General features: G+C 31.8%; 1 protein-coding gene across 1 annotated transcript; it reads right to left on the bottom strand.

The window, feature by feature from the left end:
* Positions 1-7493: 7493 nt before the first annotated feature.
* LOC149221358 (uncharacterized) lies at positions 7494-8042 on the bottom strand. The gene has a single exon (XM_089387365.1). It carries the CDS (start codon positions 8040-8042, stop codon positions 7494-7496), a length of 549 nt encoding a protein of 182 aa, XP_089243491.1.
* Positions 8043-24148: the final 16106 nt, after the last annotated feature.

The following is a 24148-nucleotide window of genomic DNA, read 5'->3' as shown; positions in this document are numbered from 1 at the left end:
GAAAAAAATCGATGAAGATTGAACCAAAAGTTTACAGATTTGCTAGCATGGTCACATGATAATGTTGGGAGAAATTTAAAAATATTTGTAAGAAATTATAGATATTTACATTAGGAAGTCAGTCTCCTTTTATAATAAATTGGAGGAATTATTGTATAATGTAAATACAGTGATATTTTCCCTTATTTTGTAGAGAAAGGGAAATGATTCATCACTTGTGACTCTTGGTTGTCCCATGTTACCTTTATTTTTAATGAAAAGACGTTTTAGAAAGGAGAGGCAAAGAAAGATGACAAGAGAAGAGAAGCATGGATATTCCCACATTGTATAGATGGTCATGTTTAATGTATATTTGGATGTGATCAATGAACAACATGTTTATATGCCTCTCTATTTATTACCCTCTATGTCTATATATGGTTAATGAAGTTGTTGATCTCTCGGAAAAAATGATTTATGTCTATAAGTTGTTTAAAATCGCATTTTATTCCTGCGTGTTGTTGTATTCAGAAGCTAGGACTTGATCAGTTGATTTTCATTAAGAATCTAAGCATGGAAGCTTCCATTGTTGTGCTTTGTACACTTGTGTTTTGATTCTTGTTGCAAAATCTACACTGGAATGAGTGTTGCAATTGAGAGCATGTAATAACACATTGTACATGTCTTGTGACAATGATAACACAATAGATGGGATTCCAACACTACTATTGGAATGTGATATGTTTTGTTTGCTTCCCGTAATGTTAGCAATAGTGCGCTTGAAAATTAGGAAAATAATCCTATAGCTTATACTATATGCTAGCACTATTGAGTCGCTCTAGTTGTAGAGTCCTTGCGTCTCGAGAAAACGAAAGCACCATGTTTTATTTAAATGTCATCAAAACCCTTTCAGATTTGTTCCTAAATGGTATGTTCAATCTATCATTGCAAGATGATGAAGAGAGGTAGGGTAAGTCATGTGTAATGTAAAGGAGAAAGTTAAGGCAGTGGGAAGACAATTAGAACAAGGCCGAGTGATTTTAGCTTCCTACAATTCGAAATACAATTTTTTAGGGGCACTATGAATTCATTTCACAACGCCTACATGATTTTGAATGCACTACGAAATTGTTTCATAATTGCTGCAAAAATAAAATTTAGGGCTGCGTGTTGGGTTTTTAAATTCCCGTGGACCTACTCGTTGCACAACTTACTGATTTGAATACTATGTATTTGAATGAGGTGAGGGAAAAAACTAAAAAGTGAGAGAACGATCCCTCATGGACCTATAAAAGACAAATACATATTCTTATTTTGATTACATATTTTAAAGGCTTCGTAAAATATTCCAAAATTGGGCAAAAGATAGATTTGTGTTTGTCTAATATCCTGGGGTATTGGAAGATGGGGTAACCCAATCTATCATCAAGTGGTATTAAAGAAAGCTATGTCCTTTGGAGAATATCATAGCCAGATTGCTCATCCTTGATGTAATGAGTATATCAGAGATTGGAGTTTAGAGTTACAATATAGGGTAAAGTGATAATGGAGATGGTTTCATGTTGAGAAGATTTGAACCGTGTATTGATGGAATTTCTAGGTTGGAGGACAACTTCACAATGAAAAGATGTTGGGGAGTAGAAGAACCTTACAACAAGAGGGGGACAAGTCGAATTCTTAGGAAGTAAGTGAGATGATTGGAGGTAAGTGAAGAGTTGATATGCTCTTTAGGAAAAACAAGTGTATTGGTTGGAAAGGAATTGGTTCAACGAGTAGATCAAATGAAGATGGTGGAATATGAGATCTTGTTATATATCTTATAAAATTTGATGTGATATTTATGCTAACTTAGTCATTAAAAGAGTTGTGTTTGTAGGACTGAATTGGTATCAACTACAATAGCAAGTAAGTTATGTGAAAGGGCAACGAGCAAGAAAATATATTGGATGAAGAAATTGTGACAAAACTCAAAAAAAAAAAAAATAGAAAAACTAAGAATAGTGATCGATTGAAGATGCAACAACCAACAACTTTGAAATTTGATGAGCAAGAGTGCTCAAGGGGAGGTTCTACTGCAGAGAACCCAGAGAAGAGAACATATCAGGAGGATGACATGGTATGGGTGGCAACCAACAAACTTGTTATAGAGCAAAGAAGGGCTTTTTACAGCTCACTAGTAGATAAGGAGAATTCATAAGAGGAAGATATGAATATGATTGTTATTAGTCGTAGCAGGGGTTCAATGGAAAGTCACATCTAGAAGAAGAAAAGTGCCAAAGATGTTGAACTCAAATAAATGAATGGTGAAGAATTTGAGAAGGAAATGGTTGAGTTAAGACCAGAACTCAATCATGTGAAATAGTTGTTACAAGAAAGTTAAGATGACCAAATTTATGGTTGGATAATGAGCAAGAAGAAGGTGAGATGGAATTCCTTGCAAAGGAAGATGAGACAAAAGATGTATGTCAAATTGGAAGAAGAAATCAGAGTATTTGAGTGTGAAATGGATGTTTTTATATGTAAATTTGAACAAGGATTTTTCTTTAATGAAGTGGTAGATTTTTTGGAGGAATGGTGGGTATAATATCGATGTGGTGGATATTGCATAGAGATGAAGAATATTTCCTGAATCATATGAGGTGGAAATCTTAGAAGAGACGATAATGAACAAAGGATTGCATATTCAGAATGAAAAATCAAAATTGGGAAAGGAGAAAATTGTCTTGGATGACAATGAAGACGAAACTAGAAACTATAACTAGAATGTTATAATGGAAAGGAATAAACCATAATTAAATGAATATGGTTTAAATTTTGTGACAAGAGAAGGTATGCAATAACTTGAAGAGAGCAAATTTCTGCTACGAGCTGAATTAGAATATGCAATTGATAGAAGGAAAGTAGGAAGGTATAGTTGGGTGTATGAAGAGACAACTTATGATTATGAGGAAATTTTTAGCAATGTATTGGAAAGTTTGAATAGTTCGACAACACGTAAAGATCAGAGTTCATAGAAGAAGTACTAAAAGAAGGCACAAGTTAATTAAGATTATTTTAATAGATTTATTTTACTGTACATATGAGTGTATAGGAAAGTGAGGAGATTTGAAATATCCTAGAGAAAAGAGTGCTCAAAGGGTTCTAGAGAAGATGACCAGGAAGATGCCAAAAGCCCAAACTCAGCAGAACATTTGGTGAGGTATCATGTAGAAAGGTGGAGACTTGTTACTATAGAGGCGTGTTGCAGCTCATGAGTTGAAGTTGTTACAAGAAGACCAGATACATATGACCAGGAGGTCATAAATTTTCGTAACTTTGGAGTCTTATGCACGAGCATAGAGGGAGCACAAAATTCGGTGAATACTAGACCAAAATTTTGTCAATAGGATGGGATGTTCACATAATGATTTTGGGAGAAATTTAAATGTGTTTGTATGAAATTGTAGATGTTTACATTAGAAAGTGAGTTTCTCTTTAAAACAAATTGGAGGAATTATTTTCTAATGTAAATATAGCTTCAGTTTACCTTATTTTTTGGAGAAGGGGAAATGATTCATCACTTACGACTCTTGTTTGTCCCTGTTCGCTTTCGTTTTAAAGAGAAGTGTTTGGAAAGGAGCAACAGAGAAGGAGAAGAAGAGAATAGAAACTCCAAAGTGAGGAGAAGAGGCAAAGGTCAAAAGAGGTTTGGGCTACATATTCCCACATTGTATATATGGCTAGGCTTAATGTATATTTGTATTTTATTAATGAACAACATGTTTATACGTCGCTTTATTTTTTAACCACTCCCTCTCTATATGGTTAATGAAGTTGTTGATGTTTTGGCCAAATCAATTTCCATCTATAAATTATTTCCAATCGCATTTTATTCTTATGCATTGTTTTCGTTGGAAGTCTCCACTTGTTCAGTAAATTTTCATTAAGAATCCGAGCATGGAAGCTTCCATCATTGTGTTTTATCCTTTTTTGTTTTTATTCTTGTTGTAAACACTGTAGAGGAATGCCTCGTATGGCTAGGAGCTTGTAATAACTTAATGCAAATGACCTGTGATAAAGATAATGTAATAGATGGGTTTTGAGAACTAAGATTGGAATGAGATATGCTTTGTTTGGAATGCGATATGTGCTTCAAAATTAAGAAAACAATCGTGTTTCTTATAGTTTATGCTAGCAATGTTGAGTTGTTGTAGCTATAGACTGCTAGCGTATCGAGCAAACCAAACTACCCTGTTTTGTTTAAATGTTGTCAAAACCCTTTTAGATTTGTTCTTAAATGATAAGTTCAAGATATCTTTGCAAACCTGATGAAGAGAGGTAGTCTAAGTCATGTGTAATGTTAAGAATTAGGTAATGTTGTGGGAAGTCGATTAGAACAAGTTTGATTTGTTTCAGCTTTCTAGAATTCGAAATACAATTTTTTACGAGTGCTACAAAATCATTTCACATTGCCTATAAGATTTTCACTACACTACGAAATTAATTTTTATCGCCTATAGAATAAAGTTTTCACGTCTACATGTTAGATTTTTAAATGCCTTTGGACGAGCCAATTACACCACTTATTGAGTTGAATCCTATGTAATTGAATGATGTGAGGAAAAATATTGAAAAGCGAGAGAAAGATCTCTCATGGAATTTATCCATGTAAGTCCATGTTCTTGAGCTGATTGCATATTTTAAATAGTTTCTTCAAATATTGTTGAATTGGATATAGTGTTAAGTTGAGTTCCACTAGGTTATTGACAGTCGGGTTAACTCAGCCTAGCATCCTTGAAAAAATTGTAATAATATGTACCTGAGTCAATCGTTTTGATGTAAGCGTACCACCTAAAGATCATGGTTATCTCAAAACCATTTTGTCAGTGTAGGTTTGTGATAAGCCAGTAACCACTTTCTAGTGTAGGTTTGTGGTAAGCTAGAAACTACTTATGAGAGTGAAATGAGCATGATTCTTGTAGCATGGTTCATGGATAACCAAAAAAACTTGTGGCATGGTGGAGGGTCAACTGAAAAAAAAACCTAAGAATGGTTTAGGGAAAGATGATTAAACCTACATGGTTATGGGTTATCCAAGAAAATGTAGGCCGATAATGATGGAGGGTGACTTACAGGTATATGTAGAGGTATGGAGATATAATTGTTGACTGAATCATCTAAACTAAAGACATCCTAGTTGAGTGACAGTCTCGTGGAAATTTCTTCCTTTATATGGATGTCAACATGTGTTTGTTATCATGCTTATAAACACCAAGCCTCCTACTGCTAGACTTCACTTATTGATATCAAAACAAGTAGTCATTAATGGCGGGACTTCGAAAAAATAATAATACCTACTTGTTGTAGGTGTGATACTTTCTATGTAAAGGAGTTTGTTCCTCTTCGTTGTGAGTTGTTTAGATCTAAATGATTCCTAGGTTGACGTATCGTTGAGATATTCTTTTAACCAAGTGATTGTGTGTCCAATATAATTTCACTGTTTTCACACAACACTACATATATTTATATATAACATTAATTGATTAATTTATAATGCGATCAATAAATTTAAATATTACCATAGAAAAACTAATAATTTTAAAATAATTAAAAATATTTGATAATCTTTAACTTACATTAAAAAAATACAACATTTGATCTTCATTCAAAATGCTATCCAATTATATTATAACATTTTTATTAAATACAATATTTAAAAATTAAGGAATAATTAATTATTCATTAATCATCATATTTATAAAATCAACTTTACATTTATATGTCACAACTTTAAATATCTTGAAGGCCAACTTTATGGTTTAAAAAAGCTTAACATGTCACCCCCAATCCCATACCCATGGGCTTAAATATTTGGTGCTTGTTTCACATAAATTGTTATTATTTAATTTATTATTTTGTGTGGACAATTATTATCATTTTTTTTTTTTTTAAATAATATAACTATTTTTTGAATAGTTTTTATAAAATAGAAATAGATTTAACATTATCAAATTTAAGATCTTCAAATTTAATAAATATAATTCAAATATCCAAAAATATCTATCAAATTTTATCGAAAATCTCACCGTGAATTCTATTATTTTCCAAACTAAAACACAACCTCTTCCTGCAACGCTATTTCAAATATTTCAATGTTATTTCAAATATTTCAAATATTTTTCAAGCTAAAACGTGACCTCTTCCTACTACGCTATTTCCAATATTTCAATGTTATTTCAAATATTTCATTGTTTATGCTGGAACCGGCCTACGTATCACTTTCACTTTATTCCTATGCTTATCCGATTGCACGTTGTTATCACCATAGTTTTTAATCATGGAACAGGATATTTTATGGTGCATTTTATAGAAGTCCTAATGGATTAAGGCACTCCGAGACCGCGCATAACTATCACCATAATTTTTTATTACACTCTTTCATGAGTCTACGCACTCCTAAAAATAATAATTAAAGTCTCTTAGTGTTTTCGCCATAACATCAACATAATTAATGTTTTTATGATTTCCTCGGGAGAAATCTAAGTGAGTCAACCAAAATATCATTCTTCAGCAAAAGCACGATAAAATTGATGTTAATATACGTCTGCGTACGCTGAAAATAGCACGCCATCTGCATACCGACGTACCGGCGTCGGCTCGTATTACAGTACCAGGCAGGGGAGTGGAAACCCTAACTTTATTCACAAAAATCTAAACAATCAGACGTTATTATGAAAATTTTAAGGACTAGACAAGTCCTTTCCTGGCAAAGGCCATTTATGGTACTCTTCACTAGCAAGTAACAAAGACGGAAAACCGCCAAATTTGAAGAACGGCTGGAATGTATATCCTGTTTATTATGAGATACTAGACTGCATCAAATATTCTTATGAAATCTCTTCTTGATTATCAATTTTAGTGACCAAGTTATCCCATGAAAGGCTTCCTTTATTAGATATATAAAATAATCCTTGTTTATACTGTATTGTATTGCTAGTGGATGGCTGAGAATGGAGGTTTGCAGGTTTTGAAAAATATTCTTGAAGTGTCCCCTGATTTCATCATTCCACACAAGAAATCAATTGCTAAAAGAAAAGCTCAGCGACATCGAAATGCATCCAATCATCCATAAGATATGCTAATCCAAAAATATATTTAGCCTCCTGTGTGTGACCGTGAATTATTCTATTTATTTATTTAAACGGTTCGTCTGGCATATAATGCTCTGTACTAGCCACGGCTGCTAATTTCTAATATAACTCTGAACACCCAACCATGGTGAGAAAAAAACGAAGTACATTCTGTTTTTCATATAGAAGATGATTATTATTAACTCATCATAAAAGTTAATTTTTTCATTCAGCGACACTCAGATACTATGAAATCTGATCCCTCTTTTCCTGTATATATATGTACATGAAACTCTCCTTGATAACAAGGTAGTTTTCTGTAAGAAAGGGTATCGAAACTGAAACCTATCTATATGGGACTGGATTGATTTTCATTGACGACAATAAAAGGACTAATACTGCAACTTAGCTTTCGGAAATGCTCTCTAAAGAAGGCCTCCAACCAGAATATATGGGCTTTACTGAAGGATCTTCATGAACAGGCTCTCTCAATTGAGATTTAGACTGAAACGCAACGATCATATCCTCAATAGAAGTCTTTTTGTTAGAGAGGCTTTTCGAAAGCATTTCTTCGAGTTGTCGCTTTGTAATGACGAGTTTTACCCTAAGAACCCCATTGTTTTCTAAAAGCACCTTACCGCCTGCAGGCTTCAGAGGTCCTTCTTGCCCTTTCTCGTTAAATATCATGCCATCATCATTTGACGAAACAACACTGCTGTTGTTTGGAACCAGAGAGTAAATATCACCAGGAAGCAGCTCATATTCTGGCGAAAGTTTGTGGCAAGAGTTCTCACAGTTCACAACAGCATGGCAATCATGATCCAGCAACAGGTCCTTCACAAACAAAGGACCTCTGCATTCCAGGATTTCGCCATCGGCTTTCCTGATCTTGATGAAATGTTCCTCAATCTCCTTCAACAGTTCTGCACGCCCCGATTGCAAACAATTTCCCATTGTAAGAAATACTTGCGATCTGAAATTTCACAGCTTCTGGTTCTCTCAATCTTCTTGTTTGTTCTTGGTGCTATAATCGGACAGACAAATCGCCTTCTTAAGATTTGCAGAGGAGATCTGCCAATGGATTGGAGTTGCAAATTAACCCTACAAAACGATATTTTGTTTTGGGAAATAGAGAAGCGAACCTTGCGATATTTAAAGTGGAGAAACTACCGGTATGGTAAAAGTAATGCACAGTGTCATACAAGTTGTTTCTTAGTGGATGTTACTATGTTGCGTATGGCGTGAGAATTACTTCCAGGTTGAATCAATTGTTAGTGACGGCACAGCTATTGGCTGTACACATCAAACCTAAATAAAAAGGTTTACAACTGTTCACTCCTTTTAGTCATATTGTGTGATTATGAATTGATAAACTTAAATCGGCATCGTTCGATCTTAAATACAGACTCACTGAAGGACGACGGACGATGTCGATCATACATTTTTCTTAACCTCCAATTATTGGACTCCCAATAAATTAATATTAAATTATTTTAAGGTATAGAATCCCTAAAATTTTTAGTTTCAGCACTATGTGCTATAAATGTTTTGGCATAATTTATTAATTACATAAATATTAATAATAAATTACATAAATATTAAGAAAATTTAAAATATTAAAACTTTAATAGTGATAACGCGTGAAATCTTTAAAAAAATTAAGATATATTATTATAAGATTAAATAAATTATAATATTATATTTTAATGGTTTCAATACTTTTTTATTCTACTTTCATATATATTTTAATATTCTAAAGTATCCGACCTTCAAATTTTTCCCCATTCCACTGAAATATATATACTTCCACCTTCAAATCCTCATCTCTCTCTATATATATCCTTTACTCGCATCTTCTTTGTTTCTATTTTTATCTAATTTATATATTAGTAAATTCAAAATATTAAGAGATAATGATTTAAAGTTATATTATTTTTATAATTAAATTTGTTACCCGATAGAATAAATGGCAGAGAAGATATTTGGTTGTTTTCTCACTAATTATATATTTTGTTCCAAAAATTAAATATATATGTTTAATGTATTTTTTTATGTTACTATATTTTATTTGAAAATTATGTACATAAATCCAATTAACAATTGGTGTAGTTTATATAAATTATTTTAATGAATTAAATATATTTTTAATTATATTTTTCAAACACAGTCTAGTTAAATGAGAAACAAACTAACAAATAAAAACAATATTTTTACATTTAAAATAGAATTTAAATAATCAAACACTATAATCATTTCAAAAATGATCTGGCCAACACATTTTTGGTTGATCTTGCTAATAATCATGTCGTGTTGGAAAGATTAAACTATATATTTCTAAATTGTTTTTACATTTAAAATAGAATTTAAATATTCAAACACTATAATCATTTCAAAAATGATCTGGCCAACACATTTTTGGTTGATCTTGCTAATAATCATGTCTTGTCTGAAAGATTAAACCATATATTTCTAATTATGTTTAAAGTATTTTTTAGGTTAATATTTTTCATTTAAAATTTATGTACATAAATCCAATTATGTGAAGGATTAGTGTGGGCCAACTAAATTATTTTAATGAATTATATTACTTTGAAATCATGTATTTTTAGACGCATGTTAGTTAAATCACAAACAAATTAACAAATTTAAAACACATGAAAAATACATTTTAAATAATCAAACATTATAATCAATTCAAAAATAATCTCACTAAATAATTTTAAGTAAATATTATCTATTTACATATATATAAATTGTTTAAATAAATATTATATTAATTAAATTAAATTAAGTTAAGAAGACAAAGAAACATAAACAATTTCTTCGTATTGAAATTGTTTGAATTTTTTAATGCCATCACTGGTTAATTTTCACTCTATTCCTTTTGCATTTTAGATAAACTCATATAAAAATTCGCAGAAGTTGGTTTTATTGTAAAAATAAAAAAAATTAATAAAAATTATATGGTTGTGAAGTTTATTTTTTTAATAAGCAAAAGAGAAATTTTAAATTTTGAAAATTATATATATAAAATATGAAGGTGAATTAAAAATTTGTTAAAGTAGTTTAGATGAAGTTTATTTTATGTTTATGAGTAAATTACTAGTAGTTTAGATGAAGTTTATTTTATGTTTATGAGTAAATTACTAGTTGTCACTGTAACATTAAAAATATATATTATAGTTGGCAAACCAAATGTATCAATAACTTATAATTTAGCATGATTGTGAAGTTAATTGTTTTTAATATGTAAAAGAAAATTATGTAAATTTTAAAACTTAAAAATATATTTATATATCATATATTTATTTTTTGACCAATCAAATTGATATTTATTTTTTTCTTTTTTTTAATATAGTGAATAAAAAATTTGCTAGAGTAACTTAGATGAAGTTTAGAATATGTCTAGAAGTAAATCTATAGCTATCACTATAATACCAAAAAGATAAGTTAAAGTTAGGACATCAAATATACCAATAACTTATGACTTAGCAAGAGATAAATCTCTTTTTTGTAAAGAAAACTACTCCCTCAACTTTATCACAAGAAACAAACTATGAATGAAGAAATAAATGAAGCTCCTACCCACTTAAACTGTTAAAAAAAAAGAAAAAACCAATTTGATAAACTTAACTATGCGTCACACATTAATTTAGGAAAAAATATATATAATTGTATTCATGGACATGTTAACAAAACAGATTTAGCATAAATTCAGTTGAGTTGCAGAGCATATGGCTTCTTTGATATAGAATCTCACAGAAATAGATAAAATATGGATTCTGGACCACGAGAGTTGTAGACCGCCCAAACTTTTATAATTGCAACACTTTACTCGATGTGATGATGTAAAATGAGAGATTTTTTTATTAAACGTCTCAATAGGTGTCAACACATCCACTGAATGTCTCCCGTAAACATCAGTGACCCAATATGCTTGCATGATAATCCAGCCTTTCAGACTAAAATGCAAATCGGAATAACATATTCGACCGACCAAAAGGTAAATCACACATTTCTTAGTGTGAACACTACTCATGCAGGAATCTTTTGGGATAAATAATAATACCAGAAAACATAAGTTCGTGTCACTCGTTTTCAACCAATAGACGAAAATAAAATCTGTACATGTTTTATAATCTTTGATGGATTATACTGCTCCGTTTTACGTATAAATCCTTTGGGCATTATGTACCCAAGTTGGCGGGAGGGCCCCCCGGGGAACTCCCAAGTTAGTGGGGTTTCAGCTTTTGCCTTTTAGTCATTGGAATGTCTGTAAAGTGGTGTAAGCTGTGCCGCCGTAAAGGAATTGACAAAGGGACGTCAGTCCGCATGCCAGATGGTCGGTCAGTGGGATTTTCGTAGTGCCCTTTTGCTTTTGCCAATACCTTTGAATTCCATCCATTTTGCCTGCCATTCTAAATACCTATTGCTCACGTCCGCACTTACAGAAGCTGCCAGTATGGGAATAACTAGTGACTAACACTACTAGGGTAGAAAATCTTCATCTTTTCTTCGAGTATGATGAGAAATTACCTTAGCGGCGAAGCGGCCTCAAGGGGACCATATTATTGGTCACTGGCGTGTCGTCTATTCTGGGTCCCAAGAAATGGACTCATTACAGTTTCGTCGTCATGATTTCGAGAGATTATCAACTGCGCATGGAATGAATAAAACTTGTTCAGTGAATTCGTTTCGCGTGTAAGGAGGCGTAGCGAATCCAACCACGGGATGATGATGTAAACCATTCAGATTGCAGGGCAATGCTTCAACCATGCGGATTCTGGACAATTCTGTCAAAATATTTGATTGAGACAGTAACATATGGCCGGCGATTGTCCTCTGACTTCCCTAAGATTTGCTCCCCCGAAACAGCCTTACATGGTTTTTACTCTTCTCGAACCCGCTTTCCATGTTCTGTCGCATGGAATGTATTTCCCCAAACCACTCATTAATGCTACGCCCTACTTCAAGCACTATATTGCGAGAATACTTTCATTGATGTCAAAGAAACCCCCACCAGCATGTAGGTTAGAATGGAAATGGAAAATCGAATGTAAATTTCCTAAGTGTTTTGATTAAAAGCAAAGAAAACTCCACTAACATCTTGATGGCGATGGAAGTGCGAAAGACTCCAAAACCCTTAAAAAAAGTTACCAATGGAATGATTAAAAACAGAGAACCCGAATGCGAGTAGAATACGAAATAGCAACATACATTGTTATATTGTCTACCCTTTACCAAATGTCAATGTGGCTTGCAATATCAGGTAATGATATTAAAAATGGGGATATGTGGAATCCGAGTGGGAAATAATAGTACGATATCGACTTAATAATTTTGAAAAATCATATTATTTAAATAATATTTAATGTATATGAACCAAAATAAATTTAATATCAAAATAAATTACAATAAACCATGTGGTATAATTAACTATTATTATAATATATAATAATGATTAAAGAAATTGGTAATTGAGTAGTTTTGGATGGTTACTACTGTAACTCTCACATGAATTACTCAATATTTATTAAATAGTCACAAATATATTCAGATAAATAATTACAAATATATTTTATAAATTTAAATTTAAAATCTAATAATACATAACACTTTATTTTCATGAGAATCAACCAATTAATTTTTTTTCTAAAAACTAATAAAAAATAAATTTTAATAAAACTAAATTATTATAATAAAATATATTATAATATAGCATAAATCATTATAATCATAAATAAAATATAAAATATAAAATAATACTATTGAATTAACAAAATCTAAAAACACTATTAGATATCATTACTTAACATAATTTTATTCTAACTATTATAATATCAATGAAAAGAAATCTAATTCACTTAAACTTAGATGTTATTCGTTGTGAAACAACCACTTATAAAATATTGGTTGATGTATGTATTGATGTGTATTTTTAACCCTTTACCAGAGTCCATTCCAGGTGGGAGTCTTTATTATAAAAAAAAAATATACGTAATCATTTATGCTATAGATATATTTTTTATGTTTGATTTCCTTACCACTTTTAAAAGATGTCAAAATATTAAAGTTTAGAATTAATGAGTCGAGTCATATTGGAAGTTTTAGTCTAGAATTAATGAATAATAAAGATAATTTAGAAAGCAAATTTTTAATAATTATTAAATTTATTTGTTTTTTATTTAAAATTTATTTTTATTTAAATTTCCATATAATTATTGTTTATATATTTTATTTATATTTATATTTATTTATTAGTTATTATTCTAATTTTTTTATAATTTTTTAATAGTTATTTTATTTTATATTTATTATTTATATATATATATATAATGATATTGGTTTTACTCTTCCCTCAAAATGTTCAACGCAAAAGCACATTAATCTCTTTCATAATATTTCATTTATGATTAAAGTTCGTTTTCATGCTTTTAATATAACATGGAAAAAAAGTTTTATAAGTTGTCATTTATTTTTGTAATTACGCTGAGTCTCTGTTGGAGTTACTAGGTTTGTAATTACGCTTAGTCTCCGTTCGAGTCACTAAGTGGGTTGGAGTCAGTTGGCCTTAAGCATCATCCACCCATTTATACAATGAATCTCAGTGAAACTTGTACATATAAAGAGATAATTTGATTCTTCACGAGCGATTTAATAATGTTTTGCATAATATGGAAATAATGTAGTTCTATTCACATGTTTATTTTAATTATCATTATATTAACCTATTATAATCCACTATTATCGTACATGTATATAATACATATTTTTTTTGGTCGTACATGTATATCATACGTTTTTTTTGTGTCTTAATATGAATGACCTAAAAAAAGGCCACATAGGCTAAATTTTCTTTTATCTCTCGTTTTATATATATATATATCACTTTTTATGTTTTTTTCATGATTTTTTGTTTCATGGATATTTGTTCTTGTGTCATGTATATCAATGGAATCTATTCATGTATAAATTATGTCATTTATTTTAGGTCACTAGTTATTAAATTTATCTTTTGTAAGTTTAAATTTTTATATTGTAATGTGATGTATGTACAAATTCTTAACCAACTAAAACTTAAAATAATGGAAATCATATATTACATAAAAATTTACCCTAAAAATCTACATCAAGAAATATAAACAATTGTCTAGAGCTACACTTCTAATTTTTATCATTGATTAACTTCATTATCTACAATACAATATTTATGATCTTGTGGCATCGAAAACACATAATCTATAAAGATTGATTAGATGACAACTTTAGTTTCTTAATTGGAGTTAAAAAAATTTTGGATTCAACCACTGTCTCCACAAAACTATACCAAAAGTTAAAACCATGCACTCGAAATTACCAAAAATAGATGTAAAAAACAACCAAAATTTTCTTCTTGGGATCAAACCCAAAACTCTAAAGAACGAGAGTTGTTCCCTCATTGACACTCTCACTATGCCTAATGCATACACATCACATGAGGACCTAATTCTATGCCTAATGCATACAAATCACATGAGGACCTAATTATGCAATGGTGTAACACATACCCAGCATTTTCCCAGTTCTTGTTTTTTTTCTAACATGATGTCACATGAGTACATAATCAACAATCTAGGGCATTAATTCCCATTATTTATCTACACCAAGGGAACTTCTCAATTCTCACAAACCTTGTTAATGAATCTGTAGTATTCTTCAAAATTTCCAACTCTATGACCAACACATTCTTGTCTTCAACAATGTTTCTTATAAAGTAATATTAAACATCAATATGCATTGTATCAAAATAATATATCATGTTATTTGCGAGAAATATTATGATTTGACTATTGCAATTTGATCTTACATCCTCCTATACAAACCCAATACTGGAACACACTCTTTCTACCCATAAAGCTTCCTTGCCTGCATGAGTGGTTTTCATGTATTTAACTTGTGTATTTGAGTGGTTTCTTCTAAGATCCATAGCTCTATATTTGTCTCCCTCATCTAAGCCATGCATGCCCAAAAATATATCATCTCTGAGTCTTCTTAGTAGGAAATTTCTTAGCCTATAATGTCATATGAATACTCGAAACCATATTTACAACTATCCAATGCTCCATCCAGGGTTTTGAAATATACTTATCGAAGCCTCAAACTTCATGTGCAATGTCTAGTATAGTACAGAACATTGCATACATCAAATTGCTAGCAACACTAGCATATGGAACATGAGACATGTCCCCTTTCTCTTATTATGTTTTGGGACACTAATTTGTAGGTAACTTTACACATACATGAATAAGGGGTTTTATTGGTCCTCATTCCTACACATGTTTTCTCTAATTCAACCAAAGTTTCCTGTTAGCATGATCTTTTTTATTTGCATGCCTCGAATAAAATTTGGAGCATCATGAAATTTTATCTCAAATCTAAAGGACAAAAGAGTTTTCACTTCCCTGATGATCTCCATTATGTTTTAAAATAGTAACATATCATCCACATACAATACCATGTAAATAAATTGATCGCCTACTAATTTGAAACATTCACAGTTATTAGCTTTTCTCCTTATGAAACCAAGTCTCAACATCCTTGGAGATTGCTTTATACCATATAGGGACATGTCCAACATTCAATCCATATCTTTATTACCTTTCATTGTAAAACCCTCTACTTCTTTCATATAAAACGATTCTTCTAAATATCAATATAGAAACGTTGTCTTCACATCCATCTCTTCTACATCAATATCAAAAGTTGCAATAACAAATAAAATAAATCTATTAGAGATAAACTTAGTAATAAGGGAAAAAAATTGACCAATGTCAATTTACTATATTAGTTGATAATCGTTTCCTACTAATTGAGATTTGTATTTCTCCACATTACCTCTTGCATTCAACTTCTTCTTAAATTCCTAGTTTGCGACAAATGGGCTTTCTTCTAGATGGAAACACAACTATATCCAAAGCCTCATTCTTGTCTAAGGTTTTCGTCAACTCTTTCCATTTTTGAGATTTCACAATCCTTTTAATTCACTTCGTCATTGATAGTTCATGGATCATCATCAATAATTGATAACGAAAATCTTGAGAACAAGTGGGATGAAGTATAAATTTTTGGATCCCTTATTTCCTGAACTAATTTATGCAATACTAGAGTATATGCTTCTTCTTCTAAATCATGTTCCTCCCTTGGGTTAGTTTCTTGATCCTATAAAAAAACCCCACAATCTCTAGTTTCTTTTCTCTTGGTGGAAATTAAGTATTGAAATCATATTTGACCTCTTTAAATATTACATATCAAATTTAAAAAACCTTTCTATTTTTTGGATTCCAAAACTTATAACGTTTTAAACAATACTTATGACCAATAATGATAAAATTTTCATCTCTAGTGTCCTCCTTTCTTATAATTTCCTTTGGAACATGTACATCAACATCACATCTAATAAATCTAAGATGTTTAAGACAGGGGATCAATTTACCATGTGACACATAATATCCACTACCTCTACTTAGAGTTCCTATCATAACTTAGAACTGTTGGGCATGCTCCTTACTTTTTCCATAGTGTTAGGTTCATCCTCCCTGAAACCCCATTACTTTGAGTTATGTATGGTGTATACTTGTACCTAAGTATATCACAATGATGATATAATTCCTTGAACTCATTACCATGGGATTACCCACCATTGTCTCTTCTCAACACCTTGATTTTATCATAAATATATAATTCTCCACAAGATCCTTGGATTCCCTAAATTTTCCAAAGACAACATATTCTTCTCAGAGGAAATAAATTCATGTATTTCTTGAGAAATAATCAATGAAGGATACATATTAAAAATAGTTTCCTAATGATGACATAAACATAAGTCCAAAAAAATTAATTCTTATGTACGAATTCCAAAATTCCATTATCCCTTGTAGCACCTATTTAAATTATTACCTGCTTTTGTTTAAAAAAAATATAATGGTCACAAAAATTAATATCTATACTACATTCAAACATACCTTAAAACATGTCATTGCTATGTAGTGCTAAAAAATATTTCTCTCCAATATGACCTAGTATTTCATTACATGACATTGTCTTTTCTCTAGAGATAATATGGGTCTTGACTTCATCTCTACCCCAAGAATGATGTAACTATTACACCCATCATTAACAATTTTTCCAAATAGCTAGTGTATAGTTTCAAGATGATCTCCTCACAACAATACCGTTGATCCATAAATAATCCTATAGATTTCATTTTTCAATGAAAAAATTACACTTGAATCACACTTCTTGCTTGCATATCAAGCTGCTAGGTAGCCTAGAATGTGTAGAACATGAGGGAGTGTACTAATCATTCCATCATTGAGTATCAATTTCACTTTTCCTCAACTTGTGATCTTGACTATCAATTCATCTCCAAGGAAGGTGTCACATACATCATACCTTTAATAGTTGAGAAAACACTTCCTCTACGGATTCATATCAATGGAGGAACCAATGTAGATTAGCCATATGCCACGATATGCATGTCACTTGAATAAATAAAGTATACATCACGCCCTTCCTTGAAGGAGGACCTCTATACTTTTGACGGACCATCATCATATACCTCTCTTCTCTGAATGATTTCATATCTACAATTCTTCCTAAAATATCCTTATTTCCCACATTTCCATTGTCTTTTTATAAATTTTCTATAAATTTAGATCTACCACTAGAGAAATTATTCTTATTTCTATCCTACAGATATCCTCTTACAAATAAGGCATCTATTCTCTTAATATTAATTTTTTTCTGTCTCATTTCCTCTGTAATAGGAAGGAAAGCATAAAAGAAAAAATTTAAGTAGTTACATTATTTCTTATGGATATAACCCGGCTATCTAAAATGTCTAGTAAAAAGCATAGGAAAAACTAATGCAACTACCTTCATAAGAACTATTAATATTAATATAAACTAATTGAGTCAACACAATATTGAATGCATTCTTATGCTCTATAACTTAGTCTCCATCATTCCTCCTAATTTTTTATAGATTTTTTCATAGCAAATGTTTTTTTGCTAAGAACATAAAATAATATAAATCTGCTAACTTATTCCATACATTCTTGGTTTTAGCTTCTCTTGAAACATTCAATAATATTGAATTTGAAATACACAACTAGATTGTGCGCTCTTTCTTTTGATCCAATTTTTTTGAGTCTTTTGTTCACTTTCCCATATATGCGTATATGAACCCACAATGACCCGTTGATCTTTGTTTATCAAAATATCTTTTAATAATAATATTTTACAACTCAAAGAATTTCCCATTTTTCTCAATCTCTATTTTCAAACTACTCACCATCCTTTTACAACACAAAAATCACCACCATAGAGCTCCATATATAAGAAGGTTTATCATAAATAGAAGATAATTGAATCCCTCGCCATAAAAACATCCACCTAAAGCAAGTAAGTAGTTTAATACCAATATAATTTTTAAACCATATGCAATGATGCAATGCATATAGTTATTTTTAATCAATAGAAAAGTAAAGAAATTAAAATCACATATTACACAAAGATTTACCATAGAGACCCAAATAGAGAAATAGAAAATTGTTTAGAGTTGCACCTATAATTTTAATCTTCAATCAAATTCATTTTTTATATTACAATATATATGAACCTTGTGGCACTCAAAATCCCTAATTCATTCACCCATATTATATTAGAGAATTTTGAGATTGACCCAAGAAAAAAAGTGTGTGAAAATTCACGAAAACTAATGCAAAATGTTGCTCACTTTCTTTGTTGTAATACCCCATTTTAATCCTCCATGTTTTTCAATATGTATTCATTAATAATAACAATAGAAAACAAGCATGGACACTAGAAGCCTCATTTGATGTACTTATGTATTTTAGTTTTAATGTATGCCAAGCTAAAGAAGAAAGTGACAAAAACACAACTATGGCTACTTGAGGGTAGGATGTAGGGGGGAATCTAGGAGCTCTCCCTATCTACTCGATTTTTTTGGCCAAATTTATAAATTGGAAAATAATATTACCAAAATAGTCACGGTGTAGAGGCCATGTCCCACTGTACAAATTTATTTTGTCCCACATGTTCCCATAGGAAGCCATGAGAATCATTATGGGAACAAGCACATGAAGAAATGAGAGAGAGGAAAATACGAGGGCAAAGAGGTTAGTGAGAGGAAATAGGAGATGAACTAGACTAAACAAATTAACCAACAAATCAGAATGATTTATAACAAGTAACAACCAAAACTGAGAGAAACCTTTGAAACCTAGTAAAAATAGTGTGTTAATTGATTTCGAATTGAATCTAAAACCATTTGGGAAGTTAGTGAAGAAGCCCTCAAGTTGTGGCAGGGGGTTGGGAAGAAGTCCCGAGTGACTATGTACTCAAGCACGAGGAAAAGAGAAGTGTTAATACACTACAAATTAGGTGATGTCTCCCTTTTCATGCTACGCAAGCTCAAAGTGGCCATTCTTTGTTGTGTTATTAGCCCTCCTCTAGTAGTTGAAGATAAAATGTGATTAATTCTTGTATGTTAAGGAGAGTGGCCTTCATAAATTATGCTTGAAGCTTTTCTTAAGGAACTAAATTCTAGCTACAGAGTGCCCAACTATAAGAAAGAGCGCAATGTAGTTTCTTCTATGGTTTGGAAAAGAGTGACTTTTCCTTAATTGGTTTTAGGAAAGTTAGATAATTGTATTATTCATTTTTGGTGAAATATCAATTAATGTGTGTGCACATGATTATAATTTAATGAAATGGCAATGTTTCTCATTACATAACTATTTTTGTGCCATGGCTGAATAATGCATATAATGTGATGACAAGATGGAATCTTCTGCCAACAGAAAGGGGACATCCATCGTGGAGAATTCCAACTAGAATCTACAACATTTGATTTAGGAGTCCCATCTAATATGTATGTGTGACATCCATCATATTTCTTATAGGTCGCCTGGGATGAAATAAAAAACAATCATTAGAGAACAAAATAAAACCTTTAATAAATTAAAATGAGTAACTTATGGAAATTAAAAATGTGGAATGTTATGCATATAACTATGAGTAAGTAGAAATGACATGAATCCTAAGAGAAGTAGTGTTAGAAAAACCTCAAATAAAACCCATGTATGAAATAGAAATTAGTTCAATTATGATAAATAAGTTCATAATCAATAACCTAATGAAATCATGTGAAGTTACACAATCTAATACATAATATATGCTCAAATCAATGAAACAATTCACCAATATAAGCATAAAATAATCTCAACACGTACCATCCAATCACTACTAGCGAAATCCTACAATGATTGATATGACATGAAATTATTGCATAACTAGGCTTGAAAAACATCAAAAGATGAAATAATCATAACATCATCACATGAAAAGTCCATAACATCCATAAGTGGAAGTGAAAAATCACCACTTGCACTCATAAAATGTCCATTAGCTCTTAGATAATGTATCTTAATTCAACACAAAACTAAAACTTCATTACATTGAGTCATGAGTACATATTTATATAACATGAGGTGGTCTTTAATTTACCCATATGACTCTTGAGTTACCCAATGATGTTCCATATTCCCATGTGACTCTACCATCTGCTCTTTATTCTACTACTAACACGTTAAATAAATGAAATACTCCCTATCTACTAACCTGGTAATAGAGAGGATTGGTACGTTCAAATGTAATTCTTGTACTAGATATGTACACCAAAGCTTGTATTCCCTTTCCTGTGACCTTATGTCATAATTCATCTGCATGCCTTTGAAGATATTCTAGGGCATCTTGAAATAGAATGGATTTCTTCACCTTCACTTGATCCAATAATTCCATGAGATTTGTGTATATCCTTACAAAATACACCACACATTGGGTAATCCCCCCCTTCGTAACTTCCAAGACTTCTGTAGAAAGAAGTTGCTTGAGGGGGCTCACAAATGCTTTAATTTCTTCCTTGACCTCTTCTTATGACATTACTTTACCCAATGAACCAATAAAGGGTAATTTATGCACTTTAATAAGAGATTTTATCCCACTAAGTAAATGGTTTATGAGTCTATTACCTTGTGCAAATCTTTAGCCAACTTTTGATGTGAATGGACCATGATGAAAATGGAGACCTTATCGTTTTTTTTTGTTATCCAATCTTTCTTTAGAAGTGATTTTAGTGCTTCTAGATATTGAAGTTTCCACTCATGTATGCTCTCAATAGCTTTGATGGCTAATTTAAGAATCACTCCCATTTCCTTCGATTATTCCTACTTGGTTGGGATTGGTGATATAACCAAATGTAACTTCCTCACCTCTTAGTAGACCAATTCCATGGCATCTTCCAATATTCTTACTTCTTCCTCTTACGGATGCCTAATTATTTTAGTGGGAAATTTCCACTAATAATTCGAGTAGATTATGGAATATCAAAAGGGGGCATATCTAGTTACATTCGTTATCCCTGTGGATGTTGATAATCTTTTACTTTGTTCTCTTTCTCCTTGAGAACATCCTACTCAATTTGTTTGGCGAAACCTTCTTTTTCCTTTTGACCTCTTCTTCTTCTTTTTACCTCCTTTCTTCTGCAGATTTATTGCTTCATTCTTCTGCTTCTTATCTCTTCCTCATTTTGTCCTCTTCTTGTTTCTTTTGATATTCTTCTCCTCTTCTCTACTCCTCCTCCTTTTCTTCCCTTTTCCTCCTTTCTTCTTCTCTTTTCCTTCTCATATCTTATTTTTTTTAGTTATCTCTGCATTCCCCTTTTCAATGTCTTCTTCTCCATTGTTTCCTTCTTCAAGTTCTCTTAGGGTTTCATCATCCTTTTGTGATTTTTTTTAGTTCCCCCTTGCTTTTCATCCTTCTTTTCCTTATGTTTATATTTACTATATGTTTTCCATTTCTTCCTTTTTTGAACTGGGGATGTTATGCTCACTGGAAGACCATATTGTTTCCTCATTAAATAAGCACTTATTGGAAGCCTCTCCCTATAGAGACACTGGTTGGGATCATGGGGATTATCAAACCACTCTCCCATCTACCATGTGATTGCAGGAGTAGCTCGCAAGACCAAAGCCGCATTTAAGTTTAATGTGACCTGGATCAACGATGAGGAGTATACCAAAATGGTCTTTGATTACTTGAAATCTCTCCCCCCTACTCCCATTCAGTCTCCTACTAAATTCTTTTCTATAAAACTTCAGTGTCTTAAGTGGAAAATAATAGAATGGGTCAGAGTCAAAAGGACGAGGGATGACCTCAACCTCAAAAATATTGAACATGAGATTTCTAATTTAGAAGATGTTGATGGAAGAGGTTTTGACTCTATTGAAGCTAAAGACTGCCTCATTCATCTTGAAGCTGAGAGGAACAAAATACTTAAGGACAAAGAAGAAACCTGCACACTTAGGAGTCAAGCCATATGGTTACAATATGAGGATGATAACACAAAGTTTTATCATCATTTTTTAAATGGTCGTCATGCTATCAAAACTATATGGAATTTGGATCGTGATACTAGATAGCAGGTTCAATCCTGCAATCAACTGGCCTTTCTTAGAAAATCACATTTCATTCAACTATTCAAATCACCTCACGAAGCTAATCCAGAAGATATTATCAAAGTAGCTGGATGTTTCCCTATATTTTTTTATCAGGAAGCTACTGAGGATCTCACCAAGCTAGTATCTATGGGAAAATTGAAAGGTACTCTCAAATGGTTCAAGAAAGACAAGGGTCCTAGGGTGGACGGTTGGATGGTTGAATTTTATCTAGCCTTCCTCAAAGTGTTAGGCAATGATATACTTCATGTCATTGAATAATGTAGGCTCATTGGTCGAATTTATGATCCATTCAATTGGAACTTCATCATTTTTATTCCCTAGTCTGATTCCCCTCACACCTTCAATGAAGTTCGACCTATATCTCTCTATAAGCGCATATACAAGATCATCGCCAAAATCATTTCTAACTGCCTAAAGCCTATTTTATCTAGCCACATCTCTCCTGAACAATTTTCTTTCCTTAATCATCGCTAGATCAATGAAGCCACTAGAAATGCGCAGGACGTTCTTCACTCTATCAAGATCAAGAGGCTAAAAGGTATGATACAAAAGATTGATTTGTCAAAGGCCTTTGATCATACCAACTATCTATACCTTAGAATTCTCTTAAATCATTTGGGATTCGCTATTGCCTTCATCAACTCATTCATGAGTTGCACATCCAATGCCTTATATAGTGTCCTTATCAATAAATTTGCCTCTCCATTTTTTCATGTTGAGCGAGGTCTTAGACATGATGTCCACTCTATGCCCTTATGTTTTTGCTAATCATTGAAGGATTAATTCATCTTATCATAGAGGAAATAAGACTTGGCAGACTACAGGGTATTAAAATCACTAATGGATGTAACACCTCACACCTGCTTTTTGTTGATGATGTCCTAATTTTCCTTAATGGATCGATTGGTGACTCATCAATTTTATTCTCTATTCTCAAGTCCTTCTACCTAGCTACTGGCATGGAATGCAATCAACAAAATTCAACTCTCACTATTGTTGAATGCTCACAATATGAAACACACTATGCCCATCAAAGATTTTCTTTCTCACTCCTCCCCTTCAAATATGGTTTCAAATACCTTGGATTTCAGCTTAAGCCCATTCACTACAAAATTTCTGATTGGATATGGCTAGTGGCTAAGATAGAAAGGAGACTAAATATCTGGCACCGTAGATTTCTTTCTAAGGTAGGCTGCCTCACTCTCACTAAATCTATTCTGGAAGAAACACTGGTGTATTGGATGTCTTTAGCATGGATTCCAAGGGGTATTTTATCTAGAATTCAATAAGTGTGCTGTAGATTTTTATGGAGGGGAAGAAATAAGGCCATACTTATGCATGGGTCAGATGGGATCACACTATACTACCTAAGAAATTAGAGGATGGGGAATGAAAAACCTTGATTCCTTTGCAAAAGCACTTGCTGCCAAGATGGGATGGCAAGTTATCACTACAAATAACTTATGGACCGAGTTGGTC

This window comes from Pinus tabuliformis, chromosome Q, assembly GCF_031772625.1.
Source record: "Pinus tabuliformis cultivar Carrire ecotype Pingquan chromosome Q, CPIR1, whole genome shotgun sequence".
In the NCBI taxonomy this organism is placed as follows: Eukaryota; Viridiplantae; Streptophyta; class Pinopsida; order Pinales; family Pinaceae; genus Pinus; species Pinus tabuliformis.
The sequence above is the reverse complement of the archived record's forward strand: the minus strand, read 5'-3'. Positions and strand labels throughout refer to the sequence as shown.

Coding starts and splice junctions, on each gene's coding strand:
- LOC149221358 (XM_089387365.1), bottom strand. CDS start 8,042: ATGGGAAATTGTTTGCAATCGGGGCGTGCAGAACTGTTGAAGGAGATT.